At 46.7% G+C, this 21,636-nt stretch overlaps 1 protein-coding gene across 7 annotated transcripts in view; it reads left to right on the plus strand.

Moving 5' to 3' along the window:
• Positions 1 to 21,636, plus strand: part of LOC109644657 (PH and SEC7 domain-containing protein 1-like) — a 46,704-nt gene that overhangs the window by 6,029 nt on the left and 19,039 nt on the right. For 5 of the 7 annotated variants that reach the window (XM_069517259.1, XM_069517260.1, XM_069517261.1 and 2 more), the window contains exons 2-10: positions 3,879 to 6,264; positions 6,398 to 6,515; positions 6,919 to 7,462; positions 7,747 to 8,214; positions 12,457 to 12,651; positions 13,181 to 13,261; positions 13,863 to 13,975; positions 14,659 to 14,717; positions 15,591 to 15,680. In XM_069517259.1, coding sequence (XP_069373360.1) covers positions 4,057 to 6,264; positions 6,398 to 6,515; positions 6,919 to 7,462; positions 7,747 to 8,214; positions 12,457 to 12,651; positions 13,181 to 13,261; positions 13,863 to 13,975; positions 14,659 to 14,717; positions 15,591 to 15,680 — 3,876 coding nt within the window. In that variant the 5' untranslated portion in view covers positions 3,879 to 4,056. Of the gene's footprint in view, positions 1 to 3,878; positions 6,265 to 6,397; positions 6,516 to 6,918; positions 7,463 to 7,746; positions 8,215 to 10,857; positions 11,290 to 12,456; positions 12,652 to 13,180; positions 13,262 to 13,862; positions 13,976 to 14,658; positions 14,718 to 15,590; positions 15,681 to 21,636 lie in introns of those variants that run through there. The other 2 variants (XM_069517263.1, XM_069517264.1) reach the window with 2 other exon arrangements.

A 21,636-nucleotide genomic window follows, 5' to 3' on the forward strand; every position in this document is an offset into this window, starting at 1 on the left:
TTCATACTTCTCTTTGAGTTTTTGTGTTTGCACTGCGGCCTGTAGACGTCAGCGTGTGTATATATGTAAAAACTGACATCCAGTGTAGAGTCGTGAGTCCAACCAGAGACATCTCACTTCTTTTTGATGCAATTTAGCTGAAGCGTCTGATCAGAGCACGTTCAGGCTCCTTCCTTCAGACATGAGTTTTATTTGTTCTGGAAACTGAAGGTTCTGAACTTTAACTTGGAGAAAACAAGCAACTTGAACTCCGATGACTTTTCCAGCATTTTGAAAGAGAGCCTTTGTTGATAATGAAATAGTTTGGAGTGAAATGCTTATTTTGTCTGTATCAGAGCCTCCGAGCTGCTGTTCTCTCTTGAACTTTAACATGTTTAGTGGGAACGTGACACAATCAGATGAACGACGAGGTCGTCAGCTTCTTTGAGATGTGAGTTTCTTCTTGTGACATCTCAAAGACGCTGCTTCTGGTGAAACACATGCATCTGAGTTAACCCCGGGTTGCAGGCTCCGGTCGGCCGCTGAGGTTTCGTCCACACTGATGCGTTTTAGTTTTAAAGCTCATCCCTTCACCTCTGCTAAGTTTACATGTGGCGTCCACACTGCTGGAGTCTCTGAGCCCTGTTGCATTTGTCATTCTTCATGCAGCGAGTCAAGGTGGTGATTTGAGGGGTGGTGAAGTGCTGAGTGAACGTCTCCTCTACACAAATAAGCCTCTCTGCAACTTTCCTTCTTCGTTTTTGTGTCTCTGCATGAGTCAGACGTCTCCTCTCTTTTGTCTGCACGTCTCTGAGGGCTGGCGGAAATCTGCAGAGGAGCGAGAGACGGCCCCGTCTCAAACAAAGTCGTGTTTCCCTAAGACGCTTTAACGTCGGCTCATCCTCTTCAGTCGCCGCTCGGTTAATTATGAGTCGGTGCAGAAGTTCAGCGGGTTTGATGGGTGTATTTCGGTTGTGAGGAATTTGCATGAGTAGGCGGCTGCATCGACCACAGAGTGATGTAACCTGATATCACATGTAGAGCGATCAATGGCGTCTACGATCAGTGTGAGTGGATGTTTAGAGGTTGGATGGTTCGTCTTTCTCTGCGAATGTCCCTGAAAATCCCTCGTCGACCATTAACTAAGGGAACGCTCTTAAATCTCCCCCAGGCTTCGATGTGTTACTACCTAAAGTGAACAACCTGTCATGTTGCTGAAATCATAGCTGCTGCTGCTGCACGCTGCCAGCAACGAGCACGCTGAGAGCTAATATTAGCCTGAGACACCACACACCCACCCACACCCGTCATATCCCGCTGCTGCACATGGGTTTAATTACCTGTGTGATTCCACTTATAAAGGTCCCGGTGGAGACAGTGTGTGTGTGTGTGTGTGTGTGTGTGTGTGTGTGTGTGTGTGTGTGTGTGTGTTGTCGTCTATTTGCACTGTGACCCTAAAGGACGACAACAGAGATGAGTCATCGTGTTTACGCAGGTTTTAACTAAAGGTTCTGCTGCTTTGCCTTTTTTTTTTAAACGTCATCCTCCAGCTGCACCTTTTTAAAATCTCCGTCCAAGGTTTATTTATTGAGTTTGTTTGAAACACGACAAATAAACAAGTTCAGGATTTTGTCAATGCACATCTTCAGCACTTTGTACATGAACATTAAAGTGGTATCACTTCGAGTGTGATTTATCTGAACTGATCCTTTAAACCGTCTCAGAGGACGAGGGTTGTATTTGTTCTCCTGCTTCCTGTAACTCTACCTCCCATCACAGCTCAGCTCCCTCCTTCATCTGCACGACTCCCTCATCCTGCTTTTCTCTTCCTGTCTCTCTCTCCCTATCTGACATTTATCTCATGTGCTCGTTCTCCCGCCTGCGTTTCGCTCTCGTGCTCCCGTCAGCATCTGTCCCACGTGACAAAGTAACAAATAAAAAGGGGCACAAATGATGTTCAGGCTCATCGGCTCGTTCCAGAATCGATATCGTGCGGCGTTGTCTTACAGACTTCCTCGTCCTGGTGGAGACAGAGATGACAAATCATATCTAATGATGATCCCTGTGGACGGAACAGCTCTGTCACAGTCAGCATGTGATTCTGAGAACGCCGTTTCCATTTGGAAACATCACGACTGTGCTTCACAGCCAACATCTGCACACGCTAATACAGGAGCACAGGAGGTTCCATCACCACTGACGAGGAGCAGACTTTAATAATGTCACAAAGCATTGAACTACAGCAGGTTCATCACTTTCCCCTGGAAATATTTCCATTGTCGTTTTCGCTATCTGCATCTCAGCCACCGTATTTACGGGCTCTTTGAACATTTCATGCTTCAGGTATGAAGGAGGCCAAAGACAAATAAATCACATCCACCCTTGTGGTTTCATGCATCTGTCACGTTTGTGATGCAGCCAAGGAGCCAGGTCGTCTTCTTCACACCTCCGAAGACAATGGGAGCCGCCAACAACTGGACAAAGGCCTGTGTTGTGAGTGCTGTATCTGTGGGAAGCTCTGAGGTGTGAATGTGACAAATGTAGCGGCAGTGAGACTTGTTTGCTAATTAGAGGGAAATAGCTCGTACTGCATTTTAAGATTTGCTAATTCTCTCGTTCGCTGGAGGCGGAGGTCAGGGTCAGACAGTGCAGCAAACAGCTTGTGAGCGTGCTGAGACTCCACACGGAGAAGCTAAGGGAAATAATTAAGAGCCAAGAGGAGAATGTGCCGAGCTGAAGAGATTGTTGAGATTGACTTTGGTTTCTTTGAAGTGAGGGCAGAAACTTCTCTCGGGGTCACGGAGGGAACGTTGCTCGCCTTGCGTGCCAACCCGCTCACAAGTTCTCTTTGTTCTGTCAACTTCAATTTTCGACACACACGTTCTCTCCCACTGCTACCATACGGCAACTCCAATCTGTCGCTGCTGGCAGCCGTCTGGAGCGCACCATCCTTTTTTTTTCACACAAGAGTTCTGTTGTCTGCGGCGTTGGAAAGTTGTGCTGCGTGAACGCCAAACAGTGGCAGTCGCAGTGAATTCAGCTCGACTGAGTCCAGGAAGCGCCAAAGGATTAAGCTCGACAGAGAGGGAAGAAGTGGCTGCAGCACAGGATTTAAATGCAGAATAACTAAAACACTGTGTCTGTGATGAGGGTTGTGGTCGTTTGGTGCATGATGTGCGGCAGCGCTGTGGGCGTCCTGGAGCTGATGTTTGACGTGCAAGTAGATTTGGAGTTCTGACAGATCAGGGTTGAGGGAGACAGGTGAGAAACTAAATAGGCTGTTACTCATTTGAATGTTCCTGCGTCATCTCTGCATTAGTGTCACAGCTGCTCCCAAAACACAGCCGCATCAGGCTCATCGGATTTTTTTATGTGCTTGTTTACACTCTCTCACAATCGGAAACACAATCCTCTCAGCTGATGCATCTCCGAGCGCTGGATTGTTTCATTCAGGATCAAGTTACAGATCTGTCACCGGGACTTATCGGTGGTGAGTCACAGAGCAGATGAGGATTTCCTTCTCTGACACCTCACAACACTGAAACACGCATCCCAGAGGAAATGATACACGTGTGAGAGTAAAATGTCGTGTGGCCAAATCTGCAGGAGTGAGAATATGGTTACAGGATAGTTAACATGGAGGGAGGGTACGGAGGTCGTGCAATTTAATAAACAACTGCAGAAAGTCACAACACAAGCGAATACAATGTTTTGAAGTTATTGAAGTCTGCGTCTCATGGATCTTCACAAAGTATTGAACTTCAGCAGGTTCATCACTTTTATGGGTCCCACATTTCCAATGTTGTTATATCATATGTGTCATCAACGCTGGAATATCCTGTGTTTTTTCTGGTGTCCCCTGAAAAAAGATGACAAATGCTCCTTTCTTTCATTCACAGGCATAAAGAATAGTGAGCTGTCCCACGAGCACGTTTGTATCCCTGACATGCAGCACCAGCAGAAAAACAAAAACACAAGCCGACAAATAAAAGAAGAAAAGGACAGAAAGAACCTCTCCTTGTTTTAGACTCTGCTCCATCTCGTTTCTCTGTCCTCATTTCGTGCCCAGAGGAGGTCATGTCCCAGTCTGGGAAAGTCCTTCATCTGTATGTGGAAGTGAGGCCAGCCCCAGATCAGAGCGGAGGAAAAGGGGCATTTAGAGAAGATGAAGGAGGGATTGCTTCGGTTCAGGACGGTCCTGCGGAGCTCCTGTCTCAGCTGACGGCCCAGACGACCTGTCAGATGGCCACACATTCCTCCCCTGCTCATCGTCTGGTTCAGGACTGCTCACAGAGACCGTCAGCATGTCGGAACACTGAGACTTTCCCGCTCCATCAGTCCAGCAGCTCACCCACAGGTAGCAGGAGGAGCGATGGAGTCTCTGTCCTCCGCTCTTCACCAGTGCCGCCTCCCTCCGGAAGGATCACCCTCCCTCACACACCTCCCGGCTGTCGGAGGTTAAACGAGAAGGAAGTCAGCGACGGGAAACGCTCCGTGGTCACCTTCAGTTACATTGAGAAGTCCAACGTGAAGACGGTGGACAGTCCACGCATGAGGGGGACCAGAGAGGAAAGATCCAACACCTCCCACTTTCGTAAACGGCTCAGCGACCCAGTTTGGTTTGGGAGTCCTGATTCATCGTGCAGCTCAAGTCCCAAGTTGACTTTCCAATCACCAGGAAGTCACCAGCAGACGTTCTCTCCCAGCTTTCGCCAACCAGCCTTGGACCCCATCGGCCGGGCAGCTACCCAAAGAGCTGTGGAGGAGTTTGGCTCCCCTTTGTTGAGGATTAAACTGGCCCATGCCCTTGAGCAAACCTCATTTTCACGCTGCAGCAAACAGCCACGCTGCCAGTCCTGGGCTGGCTCTCCTGTTCAGCATCAAAACATCAGCCCCAAAGACCACTTCACAGATCGCAGCCAGGCCATCTTGGGGCTGCCTCGGAGCCCAGCATCGGACCAGCTCTCCTCCCAGTCTAGACAGTCCTCTCAATCCAGGCCTGGGTCCTGTGTGGAGACCCAGAGCCCTCGTCACTGGTCGGGGGAGGAGAGGGCGGCGGTGGGAAGCCCAGCCACCAAAAGACACATCCACAGGACCTGTAACAGGAGCTCTTCACCACAGGGAGCGATCCTTCAACTTGGCAATAATTTAGTGGAGGGCTTGAACCAGTTAAGCGACAGTAAATCCTCGTCTCCAGCTCACAGCCCTGAAGTTGCTCGCAGGCTCGCAGAGGAGGCTACCAAAGTATCTTCCATTTTATCTGAGGCGAGGAGGTCCTCGATGCACAATGCTTTAGGCGAGATCACAAGCAGCTCAACCTCTGGAGGGTTTCACAATTTGCCTCCAAATGCACAAACGTCTCAGCAAATGCTTAAGATGAACATCCCTTTAAACGACAGACACATGCCAGCACCTGACAACACAGACGCTCACCAGCCTGAAAACTCCATCTTGCAGTCACTCAGTCATTCATATGAAACAAACTCTCGTGCTAATTACGACCAGGTCCTTCAGAAACCTCAGCATCAGAGCTCAGTTTTTTCTGCAGCTCAGAGTTCACCCGCGCTTCCCTCGCGTTTCCTCCGTCCCTCTCATCCTCCCACTGAGATCTGCTCCCCCGTGAGGGATCCCAGGTTATTCCAAGCTGAGCTCCGAGCACCGGATACCCCCACCCTGCATCGCCGGCTGCCCCCACAGTACACCGGGGACTCCTGGTCTCCGAGCCTGGACAGGACAGAAGACCTGAGCTCTTTTGAGAAAGGGGATTGCACTGAGCTTGCTCGTAGGCTCTTTATCAATCAAAGTGTTGAGGAGGCACCGGTCAGCTGGACGTCCAGGCAGCAGTGGGGGGATCATGTAAAGAACAACCCAAGGCCAAGCTCCGAGCCTGGATTTTGTTCCAACAACGACAAGCCTCCTGATGGTCACTCCAGCCAATGTCGCAGGCCGCTCAGCCCCACAGCCCAGCAGAAACGGGCAGAGCAGAGGAGGAGGGAGATCCTGCTCCTGGGACCAGTGGTGCTGGACTCCCCAGAGGAGGATGAGGGCTGTGATGAAGAAGGATACGGCAATGACGTGGAGGGATACGGGGCAGGGCAGCAGCCTCGTCAGCGGAGGATCGAGGAGCCTCCTGAGGCGGAGCAGAACGGGGGGATGGGGGGGTCGTCCTCCCGGAGCTCCAGCGGGGTGACGGGCAGCCTGGGCGACAGGGACTGTGTGTCGCCAGAGTCCAGTCAGTCCAGTCACCAGAGCAACGAGACTGGAGCTGTGACCTCAGGAATACAGGTGAGTCTCCAAACTGCCTCCAGTCTTTATGCTAAGCTAAGCTAACTGCTTCTTGGTATCGCTGCTAACTCTGACTTGTGTCTTTCCTGAAATCCTCTGTGGCCTCTGTTTTGTGTCTGTGTGCATGTTTTAGACGGATAGCGGCTGCACTGTGCCCGTGCCCTCGCTCCACTGTCAGAGGATCGCTCGTGCCAAGTGGGAGTTTTTATTCGGGACCCCTGCTGAGGAGGCTGCTAGCAGGGGGGAGAAAAGTGAGAACATGTCCGCCTCTGGTTCCTCTCAGCTTTAAAATGTTACACCAGTTTATTTATAAATGAGATTTACAATCTCATGATCAGAAGAGTTTCTTACAGAATTTAATATTTACTCTTAATAGAAAAAATAGGTTTTTCCCAAAAACTTTTTATAAATGCAAATAAATTATTATATATTATTATAGTAATTGTGTGTGTATTCTTAATATGAGAAATACACAAATCATATTAGTAAATGTACAAGATTACATTTTTCTCTTGATGCCAGAAAAACATTTTGATCAGTTGCAAAAATAACAAAAGTATTTTTTATGCAGGTGCAAAATTTAAATCGAATAAAGTAAAGGATCATTTATCACATATCTCTGGAATATAAATATCTTATATTCTTCATTTTCAGATTCTCTTGAAAACTCCACAGCGCCCCCCAGTGGTAACTCCAGTGAGTCTCCCACCCCGACTCCTCCATCCTCCCTGCCTCTCCTCTCTGCCAATCATGAGGTGCAGCATGTGGAGGTCGAGCTGGTGACCCCTCCTCCGGCCATCATCGGGACATCGCCCAAAACCGGCATCATTCGCCGGACGCTCAAGTATTCAGAAACCGACCTGGACGCCGTCCCACTCCGCTGCTACCGTGAGACGGACATAGACGAGGTGATGCTGGCTGAGCAGGAGGATGCTGACTCTGCGTTCGGGAGCAACCGCAGCGTGCAGGGCACTCCGGGGACGGGCAGCAGCCCTCTGGGTGGTCTGGCATATGGGAGGACAGACGGGGAGGAGGCAGAGGACAGAAGAGGACAGAGAGGGGAGGAGGAGGAAGATGAGGAGGAGGAAGAGGAGGAAGAAATGGTGAGCTGGGCCAGTGTGAGGATGCAAGGAGACAACAGGAAGCAGCGGTTTGCAGCTCAGGAGGACCCAGACGTGTTTGGACACCTCCTGCAGAGGTGAACACGAGCAAACGTCACACAAGTTCTCTGGAAACACACACAACACTGGGGAGGCAGGATTTTCCTCTGACCTAAATTCAGATCTGAATCTGGATCACACCCATAACCTATTTTTCAAGTAGATCACAAACAGTTTTAAATCAGAAACAACTCGATCAGTCTCGTTAGAAATACAGATGTTCTTCTTTCTGGATGTTTCCCTGGTTAACACACATTTAATCTTTTCTTTATAAACACAGCTGTGTTGTTGCAGTCTCACTAAAACCTCCCTCTCCGTCCAGACCAATGGAAACGTTTTTCGACAACCACCACCCGGCCCTGAAATCCCCCATCTTGGTCTCGGGTCCTCGCTGTGCTGCGGAGGACACCTTCAGCCGCCACTTTGAGAGCATCATGGAGTCTCACCGGGCCAAAGGGACGTCGTACAACAGCCTGGACAGCGAGGAGCTGCTGACCTCCAGCACGCAAACCGTCCTGACCTTCGACCTGCCCACACTGACCCCTGCCATCCACGGGCTGGTGTGTCAGAGCGCCAGGCAGATCGTCAAACTCAGCTTCGCCCCACTGGCGCACGATGAGAGGCCCAGTCTCTCCGATTCTATCTTTACCATGACCGGGGACTCGGACGCCACCAGAGCCCCCTCCAGCGAGAGGCTGAGCAGCGGTTCAGATGACACGCCACCTAGAGGACGGGAGTGTACGCAGCTGGGGAGCAGCTGGTACAGTAACCCGTCTGTCTCTTTACTGAGGTGAGTCACATTTTGTCCACTTACAAAGTTCCATTACTTTGAAGCCGTATTCACTCTTTTACCTCTGATTTGGTCTCCACCGTCTCCTGAGGGGAATTTTTGGCTTTTCAGCAGCTTTCCGTGCAGCTTTCTCACCAGCTAGTCCCCAACTTTGTCTTTGATTTGCTGGGAGATCATCGTCAGTTGTGTTTCTGATGGAAAAGATGGCGACGGGAGCAGTGAGAGTGAACCGCAGCAGAAAGCTGCAGGTTGTAAAGGAGAGATGTTTAAAGGAGCGTGGAGCTGACACGAGCTGCAGAGGGATCCACTTTTCCCTTTACATGAGGTCAGCTGACCCAGTGGTGATATAAAAAAGATTTAGACTCAGCATCACAGTTTATGTTCAGTTGGGGCCCTCGTGTTACGGCTCATTTCAGGACACAGACGAGATGTGGTGGATAAATAAAAGAGTTTTATTGTCTCTGGTTTAGTTTTGATAAGCAGGAGTCAGGCTGGTGACTGGGGACGACTCGGCCGGATGTGGTAGCAGGCCGACATGTGAATGGCTGGCAGTTTGATCCCAGTCTCCCCCATTCCACATGTCGAAGTATCCTCGGGCAAGATGGTGAACCTCAAATCACCCTGATGCAAACGCACGTGTTGTGATGATTAATCAACAATCTGGATCATGTTTGTCCTGAAATATAATTTCCTGATTTTCTTCTTTTAATCTTTTTAATATGAGCATCTGGTCGAGGTCATGATACGTTACGTTGTTTGTGTGATAAACTGTTGACACGACTCTTACAGAGGATCAAATCACGGTGGAGTTTAGATGTGAATTCAGTTTTAATGCAGTTTTAATTGCCTCCTCTCTGTGGTCAGAAACGTCCGTTAATGGACTCGTTGAGGGAGTTGTGCTGCAGTGCTGCTCTGAAGTGGCTCCCTGTGGTCACTCTGCTGCCTGACAGGCAGGATGTGTGTGTGTGTGTGTGTGTGTGTGTGTGTGTGTGTGTGTGTGTGTGTGTGTGTGTGTGAGAGTGTGTGTGCATGCTAAATATGTGAGTGTGTCCATTGGTGCATATTTTCCTGGATGTTGAAGTGAGCACTCGTGCATCTGTAGGTGTTTTATTGTGGGTGCATATGTATAATTCATTCTTTGTGTGTCGGTCTATGTAAGTGTGTGTGTGTGTGTGTGTGTGTGTGTGTGTGTGTGTGTGGCTGATATTAGACAGATGGCTGCTGCAGCAGTGAGGGATTCACCTTGACTCGTCCCAAAGACTCCTCAGTCTCCCACCTTCCCTTCACGAGGATTGTTCATACCCAGAATCCTTTGTCCTTATTCCGCTCACACTTTATGAGAGACAGAGCGGGCGACAGATAGAAAGAGAGATGTGGGACCACTGGTGACTCTGGAGGTAAAAGTCTGTGCTCCTGTGTGACGGTGACGTAACCTGGCTTTGTGAATGTCACCCTAACTTAGTGTGACGGCACTGCAGAGCGAGAGACCCGGGTCACCGTGTTGCTGTGGCCACTAGATGGCACAAGAAGATAACAAGTAGGCAAAGGGAGTGTTCTTTGGTTAGAGTGACAGGTGAATAACAGAGGTGTGTGTGTGTGTTTGCTCTGGAGGGTGTGGCTCAGGAGGTACAGCGGGTCGTTCTCTATCAAGACGCTCGACAGTTTGATCCTAATGTCTGCCCCCTCTCTGCTTGTGTAGTGGTGAGTGTTGCACGTTGATGCTCTGTATGAATGTGTGTGTGAATGGATGTTCTACAGTGCTTTATAAACACACGCCATCTAATCGTCTAAACGTATTCAAACACAAAATCACACTTTAGATTTGTCGTCTTTTCTTTTTCTTCACTTCTTCCTGATCAAACTTTTCATAAGAAAACTCTGAACTCTCCGAGGTTTGTTTGCTCAGTTCTGATCTTATCTCACTTTCCTGAGCTGCTCTGGAGCTTTGGAATCTCGCAGCCAGACGAAAATATTTCTGCAGGCCTGTCCATACTTTGATAAAAGTTGGAATTTCACTCTCACCCACCCTCCTCCTTCGCCGTCCTCCTCCTCCTCCTCCTCTCTCCCTCACATCACCCTTTTCAGATCCAGTCTGTACCATTAGACAGTGGCTCATTGTGCAGAGCTGCCCAGTCGAGTGAGAGGGGGTTCATTATGCGGGGATACCGTTAAAGCAGAGGCTGAGTCGGGGGGGATTCTCTCAGGACCTCTCGGCATTGTGCTGGCACTTGACGGGACAATGTTAACAGGTGGCGGCGCCTAAACTGTGCCGGCTTAGTCTCGTGGTTCTGAACTGTCCTGCAGGCCCCGGTGAAGCATTTGCTGTAAACACACTTGACAAAGGCCTCCGACGTACTCGGTCCTCGGGGCAGTAACGGTTGTTGAGGTACACACCCAGTGGATATTTTCAACCTGACACCTCCTCCTTGTTTTCTCTGAAGGTGTGCTAGCAGCAACCACCAGAAACAAGGTGGACTAGAATTTGTGCAACACCCAAAAGGACAGAATGTGTGTAATCGGAGACGCACACAGAGATTGAGAGGAATGAATGGAGGGCGGCGAGGCGAGGGGGGGGTGGTTTAGGCAACAGACAAGCCGAGTTTCATGCCATGCGTCCAATCCAAGGTCAGCAGGGGACAGTGAGAGTTTACACAGCGGAACAGGGCGGGAGGAGGGGAAAGAAACAACAGCAAACAGACTCAGAGGGAAAACGATAGAGAAGGAGAGGAGGGGAAAACGTGTTTTTACTTTGGGGGAAGGAGGCCGGCTGTGACGCTCAGATGACACCAAACAAGTCTCCGTCAGACTTCAAACCGAGCAGAGGAATGTGGGGCCTCCTGGGAGCGACCACAGGTGCTCCTCTGTTAGCTCCTCTGCGTTAGCTCCTGCTCCCTGCAGGATGGTGATGCGTTCAGATTACGAATCCAGGAGGAGTGGAAGGGGCAGTCGGGGGAGCAGTCTGAGGAGAGGTGTCGGTCGGGGGACGGCAATGAGGACGCCCTCTGTCTTCTGCTGTCATGGTGCGTCCGCAGTGGGAGAGGAGCGGTATTTGACCGTCAGGAGGTCCTGCCACAGGTAGGTGGAACCTGAGGGTCTGTCAGACGTTCATGTTCCCCAGAGGTTGAGACTTTTCACCTCATCAGAAGTTTTAGGCCTCAAAAATAAAGTCTTTATTTGTAAATCCACCAAACTCTGTTTAGATTTTTATGCATTTTCAAAGTTTGCTGCTGAACATTGCAGATAAACTCTGGTTGTTAATAACGTCTCAGTGTTTTGAACTGATCTCAGTTCAGCTTCACTCTTCATCTGTCTGGAGCTGATGCTGACTCTCAGTCACTTCTTCTCGCAGGAGATCGAACCCGCTCAGCAGAGTCACAGAGAACAGACGCTCAGGGTGAACTGTTTCTCTAACTTCATGCAAAGTGCATCATTTAAAACTGCTCCAGTTCTTCTCAGTACATCTGCACACAGTTTTTTTGGGTACTTGTTTTGCAGAGCATCTCTTCGTGAGGTTGAGGTCAGGTCTCTGGGGCTCAGACCATCTGTTGCACGTCTCTTTGTCTCTGAATGCTTTTCTGCTCTCTGACTGAGTTTGGACTCGTGTTGTCGTGCTGCGGAATCAATCTGGGGCCAAAACAGAGAATCTGAAGCCTGAAACCTTTGCACCTGTATGTGCGTTATTTACAGACACGTTCCTTCACACGTCATTTTAAACAGTTAACACTCAATTTATTAAGAAAACTGAAATATTAAGACCAGTAACCAAACACTGATTTCATGGAGTATGTAATCAGCATGAGAGTGGAAGTGTGTGTGTGCAAATGTTGTGTTTGAATATAAAATGCTAACGTGAACACAAGTGCTTTATTTCTTATTGCCCTTATTCTCTAGTTCATCATTTATCATCTTTAATCTTCCTTCTCTCCGTGAAGCTGCTTTCTCTGGATCAGTCTTGATGTTTTCCTCGTGTACTTTGCTGTTCGTGTCGTAAAAGACTTGATTCTGCTGAACAGATCAGACGTTGGTCTAAAGTATAGATACACTGCGGTTATTAGCTTTATTCTTCCTCTCTTACCTGATCAATTATTTATCTACTCAGACTTAAATTCTTCCTCAGTCTCCTCCCCCCACTTTCTGCTCTCGTGTGCTTCTCTTTTCGTTTCTCTTTTTTTCGGATCCCTCTCTGTTCATCTATCTGTGTCAGAGTTTAATCTCTTATTCTTTCTGCTCGTCCGCCCTCAGCAGGGAGAAGGCTCGCCTGGCCACGGATACTGAGCTGGACCAGGACCTCAGCGACAGGTTGGGTCTCAGCAGCAGCGACACCCTCACCAACGGCAGCCACCGTGCCGACGTGGCCGCCGCCAGACGCCTCGCCAAACGTCTCTTCAACTTGGATGGCTTCAGGAAGTCTGACGTAGCTCGCCACCTCAGCAAGAAGTGAGCTGCTGGGTTGTTGGGTTGTAAATTATGCTCATGTATCATGATTATCATTATTAACCATGCACTGACACACAGAATCAGGGAGTTCAAGAGTTCCACTAATGAAAGCAAATCATTCAGGGTCACATGTAGCGTCCATCACTTTACATTCTGCTCACAAAGAGTTGTAGTAGATCTGCAGCTCCATCAGCTGTCACTCTCTCCGCTGCCGGCTCGTGCTGATGAGAAAGAATTTGGGATTAAAGGGTTTCCTCCTTTTCTGACAGATGCACCCTGGGAATCTCCTTCTCTTTTGTCTTTTCTTGTTTTGTTATTTTCTCTTGAGCCTCCGGTCTTCATCTCTCTGCCTGTGTCAGTGTCAGACGGAACTGAGGCCTTTCACTGAACTGAGAAAACTGGCATCGGAACCTTGTATTGATATTTTGTGCTGTGATGATTCCTGCAGAGCTTTTCTCATCTTGTCCTCTATTATTCCAAGTTTATTAATTTACTCCTCGCATGTTATTTTATATCCGTCCGTCTGCAGCAACGACTTCAGCCGCATGGTAGCAGAGGAGTATCTGAGTTTCTTCAACTTCACCGGCCTCGCTCTCGACCAAGCACTGAGGTGACCACTCACATCACGATGCAGCTGATTGAAGTGTGCAGACAGAAATGAGTAATCGCACATTTGAATTAATTTAACCTGAGTTCTTAGTGCAGACATTAAATATTTCATATGTGAAGTGAAGATAGATCTTTACGTGTTGTGTCTCTGGTTGAGATGTTGTCGTGTCTGTGTTGCGGTGGCTTTTATTTAATGTAATAATATTTGATATTCTCTCTGTCGGTTTGTGCTCTCCACTGGTAAACACTGCTCTCTAGAGGACATCTGGGGCCCTGCACCCTTCATTCTGTGTACATTCAGTTTGTATAGATATGAGTTATATAGAGCAGGTATTCTTCATCATAAACACTAGTGTTACTCTTTAATAATCAGTCATTTTTATTTTTCATCTAATAGACCTTTAAAATCATTGAATCACATCTGTAATATTTATTGTGTAATATTATAACATGATTATTTAAGTTTACTGGTAAGATGCATCGTATGGTTTTAAGATTAAATCATTCTGTGAGTTATGATTAAAACGGTGAGAACAGTTTTAGGCCTGTGATGGATGAGTGTGTTGGAGTAGATGTGACTGTGGTCGTGTTTGCGGCTGCAGGACGTTCCTCAGACAGTTTGCTCTGATGGGGGAGACTCAGGAGCGGGAGCGGGTGCTGTCACACTTCTCCAGGCGATACTTGGACTGCAACCCGAACGTGATGCCCACGGAGGGTGAGTTCTGCAGAGACGTGTCCTCACTGCCACCATCATCTCCTCCATATTTAATATGTCCGACCACAGTTTACTTCGGAGTTTTGTCCCAATGCAGCAACGTGATGAATTATGTATTTTACATTAAATAGTGGACATTGTTCGAGGACAGGGAATTATACACATTAAATATTAAATACTGCACATTCAATTAAAATATGCATTGGGCTGCAGGTGTTTTTTTTATATAACTTAAAGTATCAGCACCACAGTGTAGAAGTACGAAGTAATACTACATAATGAACAGAAATTACTATGAATTACTATGATAATATTAATTATATGTTAAAAAAAATTCAGTAAAACAAAGTAGATTTTTGCAGCAATGTCCAAATCATAATAATGTAAATATATATAATTGTGCATAATGAATTAAAATACATTAATACTCAAGTAAAGCGTAAAAAACTGGTATCGAATATTTAAAATCAGATTTTTTTATATCTACTGACTGAATCCACAGCATCGAATAAATTAGATTCTTATTATTATTAGTGTTATTGAGATGCTAACGTTTTTGTGGTGCAGCTGTTTATTGAAAGCTATTTCTAATATTTATTATTGTTATTTATAAATCTTAACATCTTAATCAGCTGATTATAAAAGTGGATCCATATTCAGGTGATTCTGTTTTCTCTCTCCAGACGCAGTTCACACTCTGACCTGTGCTCTGATGCTGCTCAACACGGATCTACACGGTCAAGTGAGTCGTACGAGTGTGTGTCTGTTTATGTGAGTGTGCAGGAGAGAGTTCACTTTCCAGTGTGAGTGCAGAGGAACGTGTTGTCAGATAAAGAGATCAACACAGCAAAAGTGGAGTTTGAAGAGTTTAAAGGAAAAGTAAGACTCCAGCTGATCTGCATGTGCACGTTCCGCCCGCTGAGCTTCTTCTTCTCTAATCTGCCACTTTTGAACTCGGAGCACATCTGGGCCATCGGCGGCTCAGTGACGGTGCAGCTCAGAGGGTCGAGGATCAGGGAAGTTTCCTCTGATTTAAATTCCACCTTTGTTGTGACTGTGATCATCACAACTAGAGAAGAGACTGATTCTTTGAGTCTTTCAGACTTTTGGGTCGTTTATCTTTTGATTAAGTTTATTTTTTTGAACTGAGTTTGATTTAATATTAAGTGAAACCTGAAACTCAGTTCTGAAATTAAACTATCATACCTGGTTTATCTGCAATGAAAGATTATATAGAGAATTTATTTTATTACTTTTCAAGAATGATTCACTGAACTGCTTTTATTTTATTTTACATGTTGTCACAAACTTCAGATCCAAAGTTAACGCCTTTTCAGTATAAAGGCTCAGTGTCAAGCAATGCAGCAACAAAATTAATGTTGTGCTCTTACTTTGAAGAAAAATGGTCCAGATAGGCAGTGATTCTGTGAATGTTGTCGACACGAGGATCATCTGTGTGTTTGTGTCTCCATGAAATCAAATTATCTAATTATTTGAAATTATTGAAATGGATTCTATCGAGGGGGCAGTTTGTAAAATACACGAATATACACGAGGAACGTGTGAACGTGTGAATATTAGTATGAAGTAAATACACACGTTCATGTGTCTCCAGAACATTGGCAAGAGGATGTCGTGCACACAGTTCGTCGGAAACCTGGAGGGACTGAATGAAGGCCAGGATTTTCCCAAGGATCTGCTGAAAGTAAGATACTGTCAAGTCTAAAATAGCACACACACACACACACACACACACACACACACACACATGCTGTCATACGCAGACACACATCTCAAATGAGAGCGAGCAGGCTGTGTGTGCCAGCGTCGTATTGTCCCTCAGATCCTGGCTGTCTGTCCTGCGCTCTCTGCCAGCTGGCATTGGCCCGGTCTCCAGGGGCCTCCGATCAGAGGCCTGCCGGGGCCCCGCCACTTCCGGCTACAGCGCGGGCCGGAAGACCGATTGTTATGCGATCCGGAGACGAGGAGATTTGAGACGCGGCGGCCCTTCGGGGCGTCTGCGCGTGACTTCAGCAGCATTAGATTAGGCCGTTATCTCAGCCCAGTCGAGTTCGGTCGCCATAGATCGTGAGCCGTCAGCCGGGGTTCAGACTGAGGCCTCGGGGCCACATGATGTGGGGGAATAACACAATCAGTGCGGGTTGCTCGTCCGTCGGTGCACCTCACCACGAGGCCGTTGATTAGATTTGTCTGCAGAGTGGTCCGCTGACATGCCACAGGGCGGCGGAGTGCAAGTCAACAAGTTGTAATGGGGTGTTTATAATGCATGAGGGAGAGAGAGGGAGAGCGAGCGAGGCCTTCTGTTGAGATGACAGGAATGAATTCTGAAATGAAAAGCTGCGTCTGTTATTAGGGTCAGATAGAATCTGCAGACATGTGACCGCGAGCAGAGAAGAAACCGTCTCTCGTACATTAGCTGTTTTATTAAAGCTCGCAGATCCAGGAACAGAGGTTTTAATCTTTCCACGAGCTCCCACTCTTTTATTCTCTTTCTCTCTCTAGATGACACTCTCTTCTTTCTTACCCTCCAGCCACTGCACTCTCACTTCTCTCCCCTCTCTCCCCCTTTCTCTCTCTCTCTCCGACTCTCTGAATGTTCTGCCGGCCCACTCTCTCATTTGCTGCTTATCTCGGCTGTGGAGCAGTTTAATCTCCGTCTCTCGACTGTGTCTCACTGGCACATTTATCTACACTCTTTCACCTCCACCCAGTTCCAACCTCTTTTCCTCTCACCAGCTCACCCCTCGTTTCTTCTCCTCTCCTCTGCAGGATCAGGTTTCTTATCACAAATCCATTAGTTACAGATTGTTTGAATCCGTCGTCCTGACTTTTCTAAATAATAAAGAATAAGATGTCGAGCTCTTTCTTCAGCTTTTATCCTGCAACTAAAAACACCAACCATCAAGAAACATTGTGTGAAGATTGTAACCACGATATGCTCAGGCAGGAACGCTGTTGCACATTGTCAACCGGTCTGCAGGGGCGTTGCAACAAGGTGGGTAAAGCAGGCCTGGGGCCCCGAGCCGAGAGGAGGCCCCTGAGAAAGGCAAATTAAGTAAGGGTCATTCATGCTGCCTTTAAAGAGACATGCGTCCTTTTCAAATTCATATGCTTACAGCGTAAATAATTCACTGTGGCTTCAAATGAAGCAATGATGAGAGGAAGACGGCAGCGCTCGTATCCAGGACATTTTTCTGGAGAGTGGGAGGAAGTGGAGACATGTCGTCCATCTTTCATTTAAATTACTCTGTAAATAACTCTTCAGTCTAAACCAGTCAAGTCACTGCCGGGCAGCTGAATTATGAACAACCTCATTTAAAAAACCTTAAAAGAAGAAGAAGAAGATTTCCTCGTTCAAACCACTGGAATCAAGTGAAGCGTGAATCTGCTGTGAGAACACTGAGGTTATAACTAGGCCATGTTTGAAAACAGCTGGAACCGACTCCAGTGTCCTTGTCTTTCCTTGCCTTCCTTGTTTTTTCCTCTCCTCCCTTCTTCTCTGTTATCGCTCCATCATTTCCTGCTACATAATTATAATTAACCTCCCCTCCTCCTCCTCCTCCTCATCCTCCTCTTCATCCTCAGATCCCTCGTTTCCTACCCTCATTTCCCTGCTTCTGCATTTCCCCCTTTTTCGTCCCTGGCAACTGTGTTTGTGTTTGTATGAGCTGTAAGTTCATTAAGAACGAGCCTCACTCATTTACACCCTCACACACACACACACACACACACACACACACACACACACACACACACACACACACACACACACACACACACACACACACACGTACTGTACATCTCACACTCAAGACTTGTTTCCACAGCATCACAGCGTCCAGTGTCCGTCTTTCTTCTCCTTCTCCACCGTCTATTTTTCCCTCCGTGCATTTTCATCTGACTCCAGCTAATGTTTATTACTTTCATCACATTCCTCACCTGCGTCTGGAAAGTTATTAGTTGTTGCTAAATCATTTATGCAGCGAGCATAATTGGACATTTGCAATCTGATATTTAATGATGCGTTTCAGGCCGCGGTGAAGGTTTGATTCATACATTTTGGAGATGCTGGCTCCATCCATCACACAGGCCAATACAATGTGATTAATTCAGCCTTTTATTGAAGCTTTTATTACCGCGAGGGGCAGGAAACACCGGAGCGCTGCTGAACCACTGAGCCCTGTGGCGAGAACAGAAACCAGCTTCCCAGTGGACTGGAAAATAATGAGAGGGGCTTTGTGTCCCCCACGACACCTCTTTCCACCTCTCGCTCTCAGGTAGACGACCCTGTTCCATCACTAGTTTCTTTTCTTCCTGCATTTTTCTTTTCTTTTGTTTTATTCATCTTCCTCAATAAATCTCTCCGTCACTGGTTCCTCTCTTTCCCTCTGTTTCCGATTTGAATGAATTTCCTGGAAAACCTGCAAAAGAAAATGTGATTTAATGGAGGTTTCCGTCCGGTACTGTTTGCACCATATGATTATTAGTAGTTGATGCATGAATATAAGCAGCTTGAGGTTGAATCTCCTAAAACAAATGAAAATTACATGGAAAATCATGACATTTATATTATTTCATGTTTTGGTTTGGTTAAATTTTGGTTAAATCTGATTTTTTGGCCTCAAAGCAAGAAAACGAGGCTGTGAAGACAACACTGACGTATCATTGCCTTGATAGTCAACTCGTAAATGTCATAAAAGCATATAAAAAAAGGGGGGGGGGGGGTGTATAGACTTAAGATGTACAAGTTGGATATTACACACATCACATTAAATATACAGATATTTATACATGTGTCTGTCTAGTGTCCTATATCTGTTCAAGATCAATATTATACAGTATTATATATATTCTATCATTTTTAGCTGTAATAGGAGCCGAGAGTGAAGTTGTGACGCAGAACGCTGAAGAAAGTAACTGCAGAGTTAAGTGATGATTGTCTGTTTCCTCTGTGACTCACACATTGTGATGCATCGTCATTGTACAAACATCAGTTAAAGCTACTTTAAAAAAGCTGGAGAGAACAAACCCGCAGGCTGCAGATTATGGATCATGTCTTTATTTTGTTTTTCTCGTATTCCTTCATAAGCTATATTTGATTTATTTCAGTGCATTTGAGCAGTGTTCTAAAGATTAAGTTGAATTTAAGTTTTCCGTGTAGCCCGAAGACAGTTTTGTCTTGATTGTGTTTTTATTTTTGCCCTGTGTTGTCGAGGCCCTGAGCGAAGCAGCATTAAATCATGTATTAGTTTTCAGGCCATATGTTCACGTAACTCGATAGGAAGTTTATTGCAGCAGTTGTTTAAATTATGAATCAAAAATATATAAAATATGAAGACTGGAACTTGAAAACAATGAGCTGATTAAACTGGTTCATGGAAGTTATCGAGTGTGTGTGTGCACTGGTCCGTTCTAATTCTGACGCCTGTTTGTCTCAATCAGTGTTTTCTCGTTCCAGGATTCATTAACGAGGACATAAACTACCTTAATGACATCCAGAGGATATTTCCTCCCTCAGTCACACGTCCGTCTGCTCACATGTGACTCCTGCACACAGTCACCAACCACTGGTTTATTATGAGCTGGATCTGTCATGATAAAGTTTTGATTCTAGAGGATTTTATTTGGATTAAGAATCGATTTATTCTAAAATCTCTCCTGTGATGTGTTCATACCTTTCTCATGTTTACACACACGACATGAATAAATACTAAATATTCATTAGAAGCCCAGTGAAAACACTTTTCTGGACCAATCACAGGAAGTAGAGACACATTAAACAATAGAAGAAGAAAAAGAAGAGGAAGCAGCTGCAGTCTTCACCTCTGATGATGTAACGTTTGAACCACGAGGACGTTCATCTGGTGCATATGAGCTAGTGTGGAGTACTGTAGTACTGTGGAGTACTGTAGTACTGTAGAGTACTGTAGTACTGTAGAGTACTGTAGTACTGTAGAGTACTGTAGAGTACTGTGGAGTACTATAGTACTGTGGAGTACTGTAGTACTGTAGAGTACTGTGGAGTACTATAGTACTGTGGAGTAGTGTGGAGTACTGTAGTACTGTGGAGTACTGTAGTATTGTCGAGTACTGTGCCTGACGGTTCTGATGCTGGTAGTGATACCATCATGTTACCATGGCAACCAGATGAAGCGCCTCATTCATTTTCTCCATTCAAACAGAAAGACTACCCCCCCACCCAAAAAAAACTGACAACACGCCCACATCTACAAACAAATCAGAGTCCAGCATAGGTAGACTCCGCCCACGTGACGACAGGACGTACGTTTGTCCGACAAATTAAATAAAATTTAAATTACAAAGTGAAACTTATCGTCTTAATTCACAGCCGATGGTTCGGACTGTTAACGACTGTGTGTGTACTGACTGTGTTTTTGTACTGACTGTGTGTGTGTACTGACTGTGTGTACTGACTGTGTGTGTGTACTGACTGTGTGTGTTTGTACTGACTGTGTGTCTGTACTGACTGTGTGTACTGACTGTGTGTGTGTGTACTGACCGTGTGTTTGTACTGACTGTGTGTGTGTACTGACTGTGTGTGTACTGACTGTGTGTTTGTACTGACTGTGTGTGTGTACTGACTGTGTGTTTGTACTGACTGTGTGTGTGTACTGACTGTGTGTACTGACTGTGTGTGTGTACTGACTGTGTGTCTGTACTGATTGTGTGTGTGTGTACTGACTGTGTGTGTGTGTACTGACTGTGTGTACTGACTGTGTGTACTGACTGTGTGTGTGTACTGACTGTGTGTAACTGTTCAGGGCAGAAATGCCTCAGACTCGTGTTCCCTGCGCCACAGTTCTCAAACTTCCTTCGTGCTCCGTCACTGCAGCAGCCTGAGTGGAAAACATCCCCACTGCCGTGTGGCTCCCTGCTGGCTGCAGCATGAGAGGAAACTTTCCTCCTTCATCGTGAGACACATAGGTTTGCTCCCTCTCTCTCTCTCTCTCTCTCTCTCTCTCTCTCTCTCTGCTCAGCACTGCTCAGGGCTTACAGCATGAAGTGGGAGCTAATGAAGCTGTGAAGTAGGTTACCAGCCTGCGTTAAAGCAGGAGAACAAATTCTGCAGAAATGAAAACGTCGTACAGCTCCATCAGACGCATGAACTCTTCAAACAGTCATTAGGTGCAGCGATGTTATCGACTGCGTGGCGGCAACGACGGCGGGGGAGAAGACAGATGACTTATTTGTTTTTTGTAAATGAGAGGGGAGAGAAATCACTCCGGCACGTGTCCCCGCTGTCGGTCCAGCCCACAGATGAATGTGTCTGAAATCTGTGCCGCAGCTTCAACGCAGGCGCCTTCACATCCTCTCAGGGCCGGTTAAAGTCAGGCGGGTCGATTCCGAGGATGCAGAGGAACACGTGTGTTTACATGTTCAGAATGTGTTCACGGGATTCCCTCTCCGAGGCTTTACACTTCATCGTTCTCTTTATTCACAGGGAACCACGGTCGTCTGCTCGCATGTGATTCAGGAATCAGGCACATTAAACTTTATGGGAAAAGAATTAAAGGTAACGACACGTTTCAGTCGCAGGTTAAAACCATGGGAGGCTACTTCAGGTCGTAATATTGTGACGCCACTGATGGGAAATGATTTTCCGAAATTTCAGCTTTAGA

Source organism: Paralichthys olivaceus, chromosome 21 (genome assembly GCF_024713975.1).
Source record: "Paralichthys olivaceus isolate ysfri-2021 chromosome 21, ASM2471397v2, whole genome shotgun sequence".
NCBI classification, from domain to species: Eukaryota; Metazoa; Chordata; class Actinopteri; order Pleuronectiformes; family Paralichthyidae; genus Paralichthys; species Paralichthys olivaceus.